General features: G+C 40.5%; 1 protein-coding gene across 1 annotated transcript; it reads left to right on the plus strand.

Annotated features, from left to right (window-relative positions):
* Window positions 1-3,370: 3,370 nt before the first annotated feature.
* Window positions 3,371-4,302, plus strand: LOC102509939 (olfactory receptor 4X2-like). Its single transcript, XM_014563976.2, is given in 2 exon segments — window positions 3,371-3,694; window positions 3,697-4,302. Coding segments are annotated over 2 exon segments (930 nt in total).
* Window positions 4,303-8,163: the final 3,861 nt, after the last annotated feature.

The following is an 8,163-nucleotide window of genomic DNA, read 5'->3' on the forward strand; positions in this document are numbered from 1 at the left end:
ATCTTTTATAAATAGTCAAAATTTGTCAAAACTTATGCACACTTAATATTATTATTACTTAAATATTTGGTGCTTTTATATGATTATTAGCTAATCTTTCTAGTGTTTTTCTTCACTGTAAAGGAAAATGGTTAATTCAGGGTTGCACTTTCAAAAGCAATTACATTAAAATATTTAAAACAATCTTAAACTATCTCAGCATAATTTTCTCTTTAATCATTATTTGAAACTTTGCATCTTGTTTCAACTCTAATCAAGGATGAATTAATGACATTTGTGAGTAGCACTGGTGTAGAGCACATTTATCTTACAAAGTGCCATTATGGCATTTGTCAAAAATTTTCATTAGAGAAAACATAATAAATATACAGATGTCGGTCAAAGCAGATTAATAAAATCACATGAAACCAACATCCAGCATTAATAAATACCAGTTCAGACAAATTTTATTTCGTCCTTAGCAGTGTATCTCAATAGCAGTAGTGTTGTGATTTTGGGTCAGTTAATCTTTGCTGTGGGGGGCTGTGTGCTGTAGAATGTTTCACAGCATCTCTGGCCTCTACCCAGTAGATGCCAGTAGCACCTCCTGTCTACCCAGGTTGGGACAATGGACAATGTCTCCAGGTATTGCCAAATGCCTCTTGGGGGCAAAATATCACCCATGGTTGAGGACCACTCTTCTATACCCTCATCCACACCAAAGGCAAGGAGAAGTGCTATTTTGGTTTTTCTGACACTTATGGCCCATATTCCTTGGACCCATCCTCTGAATGGTGTCATTTCATGTAAAGTCACATCAATGAGTTCATGATAAGCAAAAGCTACATTGAATTGACCTCGGAAGAGCATAAGCCCGTAGTCTAAGTGACTTGTGAACACTGGGTGAAATTAATTCACTTTTCCTATTGATTTCTGAGGTTATGTTACTTACAAGAAAGTTTGAGATGTTAGTATCCAGGTCCTGCTTCCCATGAGGTAGTTCACTTGATTAGGAAGGGGAAAGGCATGGCTCTCTGGGGACCAATTTTCTCCTACTTGATCATCATGCCTTCCCCCTGGTATCTCTTAAGCATAGTGAACTCAAGGCTGAGTTGCCAGAGTTCTTATTTCTCTGTGGAATATGTAGCAGATAATTCTATTGTGTTCTTTTATTTTAAATCAGGTGGACTAGACTCAGTGGTCTAGTCTTACCGTTCCCAAGCCTGAGGCTGCAGGGACCTCCATCTGGCAGCTCCTGAAATGTATGAGCTCTGGTTGATGCCTTGGCCTTAATGCTGTTGGATTGCACAACTGGGAAATCTGCACAAGTTGAGGGCTGTTCTCAGGGCATTATTTGCATATCTGTGGTCAGGACGGTGACAGGAACTGTGGTGAGAACAGCCGAACCATGGAAACACTGGCGTGGGTTTTGTCTCGTGAGCGTGCACTTCTTTTTCATGTGATGATTACAATTCTACTTGGAGATTAAAGGGAATAGTGCCAGGAAGCCCATGGCTTTGAGCAAAGTGCTTTCACATTGGTCTGGTCTTTGGCTGAGGCAAGCACAGTGCTAGGTACTGGGATTCAGGGGTGGAGAAGATACAGGCTTTGCTCTTGGGGACCTTTGTTCTTTCAATAGTTAATGAACACCCACAATGTACCCAATACTGTGCTAAGAAGGCTAGGGAAGATCTGTAACCACTGTTCCCTTATTCTGTGTTCATTCACTGAATGCTCTTTTGTAGAGGTGCTTCAGTTAGCACTGGAGATGGAGTGTTGAGCAATATATAGCCTCTGCCCTCAGTAAGTTCACAGTTTTCTGGGGCAGATGGTCATAGAACACAATTATAATTCAGTGTGTAAAATGCTGTGATTAAAAAAATGTCCTGAGAGAAGAGAGGCCACTGACTGTAAGGGTCTATGGATTGGGAAGATGGATTTCCTGTCTCTGAGGGGCTTCCAAGGCAGCACAGTGGATGATCTCTTAACTTTTCTTGGAATGTGCTGGGAGGGAGCTGTATGGCATTTACCTGTGAGGTAGGCTTCATCTCCATGGTACAGTTTGGATCTTGAGTCTCTCAGAGGTTAAAGAACTTTGTAGATATCACTGAGATATCACCTAAGGAGACTGGGATGTAAGCCCAGGAGTTCAGAATACCAGCAGTGCTTCTTCCACGAATGACTTGGAGAAATTCCCAAGCTGATCTGGGAGTTTGGGGCTGGTCTCTGCCTTCTCTGTGTCTCTGTAATCGTAAATTCTGTCTGATTTCCTCGTGGTGGTAGCTCATGGTAGTCTTCAATGCCCTGGGCCTGTCCCCATAGTTAACAGAAGGAAGCTTTGTGTCCTGAGTGGGTGTCATGTGACTCCTAGTCTCAGGTGCCCTGGAGTCTAACTGTAGGAGGGGTGTGTTGATACACACTGCTGTCAGTCACCTTGGAGAAAGTCCTGCATGGATGAAGATAGTCTGCAAATCAGTCAGTGCACAATCGTGATGATACTTTGAGATGTTGAAAGGCTGGACTTCAGAGAAGGATGTGTCACAGGCTGAGTGGGCAGTTTGGGTGGAGAGATGGTTTGCACTTCTGTTACCACTGGGGGACTTACAATTGGAGGAGATAAAGGTGCCAGTAAAGAGAAGAATTGTGAGGGTATTAAACTGGACCTTTGGTAAGGACCTAGGTCGCTTAGTGACCAAGTGTAGAAGGAGATAATTAAGGGGAGAAGCATAAATAAGAGGCAGCTCTGGGTGTCAAGGAACAGTCTTCTGGAGACTCAAGAATATACAGAGAGGTGAAAATCTTGTTCTGCAAACCGATAATGAAAAAGGATGAAAAGGAAGTGGGATGAAGGAAAGCTGCAGGCAAAAGACAAAAGCATTCAAAAGCGACAGAGAGACAGTTGTCATGGAGACAGCAACACTGTCCTTGCTGCCCTACATCATCCAATGAAGCAATCAGTCTCTTACAGGTTTCCTCTCATCTGATCTGTTTTCACTAGACCAACCTCTACATACAGAATGATTTTACATTCCAGTTGACTAACCTTCCTGATGGTCCCCATTGTCTGCTGAGTAAACCCCAAGGTCCACAATAGTCCTTTATGAACTGGTATTAGATTCTATCTGCAACTTTACCTTTGCTCTTCTCCTCTTTACTCCAGCCTCACTCAATGAATTTTCATAGCTTTGCACTTCCTCTTCTCCTTTTTGGAATCCTCCTCCCTTCTTCTATATATAGCTAACTCCTACTCATTTTTCAATATCCAGCTCACAAGCTTCTCAGATATGCAAGGAAGTATTGCATAATTTATCCACCTTAATGTTGGAATCCTTTCTTTTGTATCATTTCAGGATCACCCTAACCTAAATTATTGCCTTCTAGTGGTGACTTCATGGCTGACACATGCAATGTGACAGAATTCATTTTTCTGGGACTTTCTTCTAATCGGGATGTGCAGAAAGTTTGCTTTGTGATATTTCTGCTCTTGTATACAGCAATTGTGCTGGGCAATTTGCTCATTGTGCTCACTGTCATGACCAGCAGAAGCCTCGGCTCCCCCATGTACTTCTTCCTCAGCCACCTGTCCTTTGTGGAGATCTGCTACTCCTCTACCACAGTCCCCAAGCTCATCTCAGATTTGCTGGCTGAAAGGAAAGCCATATCTTTCTGGGGCTGCATGTCGCAAGTTTTCTTTATGCACTTATTTGGTGGTACTTGAGATGTTTCCTGCTCACTGTGATGGCCTACGACCGCTACGTGGCCATCTGCAAGCCCCTCAACTACACCACCATCATGAACTGGCAGGTGTGTGCCGTCCTGGTGGGAATAGCCTGGGTAGGTGGCTTTGTGCATTCCTTTGCCCAAGTCCTTCTCATCTTCTGCTTGCCCTTCTGTGGCCCCAATGTGATTGACCACTACTTCTGTGATGTGCTTCCTCTGCTCAGACTTGCCTGTTCTGACACCTTCTTCATTGGTCTGCTGATTGTTGCCAATGGTGGGACTCTGTCTGTGATCAGTTTCCTGGTCCTCCTAGTCTCCTATGTTGTTATCTTGTTCCATCTGAGGAACCGAAGCTCTGAGGGGCGGCGCAAGGCCCTCTCCACCTGTGGGTCCCATATCACTGTGGTCACCTTGTTCTTTGGGCCCTGCATCTTCATCTACCTGAGGACCTCTACCACTCTGCCTGCGGACAGGATGGTGGCTGTGTTTTACACAGTGATCACCCCACTCCTCAACCCTGTCATCTACTCCTTCAGAAATGCTGAAGTGAAGAAGGCCATGAAGAGGCTGTGGATCAGGGCAATGAAACTAGATGAGAAATAAAGTCTGTATTTTGATACTGATCCTTAGCTGGAGAATGATGCTATGTCCCAAGTGAAGGAATAGAGTGGGAGGGAGGATAGTCCCCTGGACGTATTAGTTGTAGAGTTATTTTGTCTTGTTTCTAAGTTCATTGTAATCACTTGTCAAATATTTTCTTTTAATATTACTTAACCAGCCATTTTCCTTTTAGATGTTTAGATTGTTTTTAATTTTTTACTACTATAAATAAAAATGTGCTAAGTTTCTTGGATAGATGTCTTTAACTACACTTCTGATTTTTAAAGACTGCTCCATAGCCCCTTTTGCTGCAGTGCTCTTTCCACTGCCAATGAAGGTGCAAACACTTGGAGGATGCGCACACTTGGGGAAATCAGAGCCGGCCTGGACCCGGGCTCTGCTTCTGACTAGGGCAGAGACTGCCATTGCCAGCGCTTGCTTTGGTGCACACACTTGTGGGGGAGCCAGACCATCCTCCAGGGTGGAGACTGCCACTGCTAGAGCACCCAGCCCTGTGCACACTCTCAGAAGGGCTGAGGCTAGCTCTAGGGTGGAGACCTCCATCAGTGGACAGTGTGTCCCTATGCACATGTGAGGGAGCAGGGCCAGCTCAGTTTTTTGGCATCAACCCTTTCAACTCTAACCCAGGCTATTACCAAGGAATGCATACTGAGTGAAAAATCGACCCTAGTGCAGAAGTGCAGTACCAAGCCCTCACACCTCAGCATTTCCCAAATGAAGGTGGAGACTACCATCACACCTGCGAGAAACCCAACTCCCTCGGGGCTCCTGCTCCAGATCCTCAGGCAAGACCTCACCCCTGATAGGGCAGCAAGGGCCACTGGACATAAGAGAAGCTCTCCCAGCATGCCACAGGGCACACATAAATTGCATAGGGCTGTCTACAAAATGACATGCCTTTGAGACAAAGATAGGTGACTGTTTCACTTAATTTCATAGAGAGAAATTTAAAAGAATGAGAAGATAGAGGAATATATTTTAATAAAAGAACAAGAAAAAAAATCTCTGAAAAAATCCTCATGAAATAGAGATAAATAATTTACTAGGAAAGAGTTCAAAGCATTTGTAGTAAGAATGCTTACTTAATGTGGGAAAAGAATAGGTGGTCATAGTGAGAATTTTAACAAAGCTTTAGAGAATAAAAAAAAAAGAACCAGTGAGAGCTGAGGAATACAGTAGCTGAAATAAAAAACACACCTGAGTTAACAGCAGATTAGGTGATACAGAAGAATGCATAAGCCACCTAGAGTATAGAATAATGGAATTCACTGAAACAGAGAAGGAAAAAGAAAAATTTAAAAAATGAGAATAGTTTAAGGGACCTCTGTGATACTATCAAGCACATCAATATTCACAATATAGGGGCCTCAAGGAGAGGAGAGAGAACAAGGAGTAGAAAATGTATTTGATGAAATTATTACTGAAAACTGAACGTAAAGAAGGAAACAGATATTCAGGTACAGAAAGCAGAGAGAATCCTAAGCAAGATAAACTCAAAGAGACCCATATGAAAATGTATCATAATTAAAATGGCAAAAGATAAGATAAAATTCTAAATTCAGCAAGAGAATAGCAAAGAATCCCATACAAGGGAATCCCTGTAAGTCTATCAGTAGAATTTTTCAGATTTTTCAGTGGAAACTTTGCAAGCTAGAAAAGAGTGTCATAATTAAAGTAGCAAAAGGAAAAAACCTGCAACCTAGGATACTCTGCCGGCAAGTTTATCATTCAGAATTGAAAGAGAAGATAAAGAGCTTCTCAGACAAGCAAAAGGTGCAAGAGTTTATTAATACCAAGCTGACATTACAAGTGATGTTAAAAGTTCTTCTTTCAGGGGAAAAAAAGAAGGCTACAACAAGAAATAAGAAATTATAGGAAGGGAAAATTCTGCTGATACATGTGAATATATAGTAAAACCCGTGGACCAACCAGTTAAATAAGCTCATATGAAATTTAAAGGACAAAAATTGTAAAATCAACTATAACTTCAATAAACAGTTAAGGGACAGACACGAAGATGTAATATATAAAATCAAAAAGTGTGGGAGGAGGACTGAAATGTGCAAAGTTTAAAAAAATGTGTTTGAACATAAATGACTATCAATTTAAAACAAGTAGGTATAGTTAGAGGTCAACGTATGAACTCCATGGTAACCATAAGTCAAAAACCTACAAAAGATATATAAACACTAGTGAGAAAGGAACACAAACGTAACACTAAAGAAAATCATCAAACCACAAAGGAAGAGAGTGAAAGAAGAAGAAAAGAACAGAGAACTACAAGAACAACCAGAAAACTAACAACAAAATCACTATAAATTCATATCTAACAGTAATCACTTTAAATGTCAATGGACTAAATGCTCTGATTAAAAGACATAAGGTGGCTGATTGGATAAAAAACAAGATTCATCTATGTGCTGCAGCCAAGAGACTCATTTCAGAGTTAAAGACACACAGAGTGAAAGTGATGGGATGGAAAAGATATTCCTTGAAAATGGAAATGAAAAGAAATCTGGAGTAGCAATACTCATATCAGAAAAAGTAGACTTTAAAACAAAATTTATAATTAAGAAGGACATTGTATTATGATAAAGGGATCAATACAAGAAGAAGATATGTCATTCATAAACGTATATGTACCTAAATAAGAACACCTAAATATACAATGCAAATATTAATATACATCAGTGGAGAAAGTGACAATAATACAATAGTAGTAGGGGACTTTAATACCCCACTTACATGATGGACAAGTCATCCTGACATTTCTCTCTCTTAACATCCCATCCACCTTTCAATGCTCATCTGAAATGCTGCTACTTTAAGAAGCTTCCATGACTATCCTATCACAATATGAATTTTTCCTTCTTTGAATTCCCACAGCACTCAGCTAGAATTCTTTAAAGCTTTTACTACATTTAGCTCAGTGTTTATTTCCTTATTCTCCCCTCCCCTCACTGTCACTCCCGTTGGGAATATGGCATGAATCTGCTCATTTTTATTTTTTGCTCTAAATGATATACAGTAAAACTCAATAAATGTTTGATCAATTAAATTTCTGGAAGTCAGTAATGCTTCAGATTATAAGTGAATAATTGTTTTATCTCTATTTTCATCTCAATTATCTAAATAATATACCAATATCATGCCACTTAAGGCAAACCAATAATTGCTCCTTAATTGTTTCTGAGAATAATATTTAAATACAAAAAAAAATCATGTATTGTGTGTATGTTTTACTATTAACCAAGAGATTTCATATATTCTATCTGATTTCATCCTAAAACACTCTGGTGATGCAGGTATGATTCCCATGTTTTACAGATGAAAAGACAGAGGCTTTAGGGGGTTAAGTGTCTTGATCAAGGTCATAGGGTTACTAACTCCCAGAGCCTGAATTCAAACCTAAGACTGTCCTAATTTCTAAGCTCTTGCTCTCTCTGTGCATTCCTCTGCTTCTCTTTAAAGAGCACCAGAACATAAAGACATCTAAGTCTCTGAATCCCAAATCAGAGATCTCATAATCTCTTTATTGTCAGATGTTTCCCTCTGGAATCACATCAGTGTAAATAAAAAATTTTTCTTAGAAATATAGCATGAAGTAGTTTATGACGTTCACAAATGTTCCTCAGTCCATAGAAAACTAGAACCCGAGACCAAGATCTGGAAGTGGAGGGCAGGAAAGCAGGAACATACGATGCTTTGATCAGCTCAGACTTCTGTTCTCAGGAAAGCAAAACCTGGTCACTGAGCTGCAGGGTACCTAATGCAGGGGAGCAAAATCACTGTGTTTGTTAAGAAGAGATTTTTTTCTAGTAATGCTGAGAAAGTCAGCATTAT

The sequence above is a fragment of the Camelus ferus genome, chromosome 10 (genome assembly GCF_009834535.1).
Source record: "Camelus ferus isolate YT-003-E chromosome 10, BCGSAC_Cfer_1.0, whole genome shotgun sequence".
NCBI classification, from domain to species: domain Eukaryota; kingdom Metazoa; phylum Chordata; class Mammalia; order Artiodactyla; family Camelidae; genus Camelus; species Camelus ferus.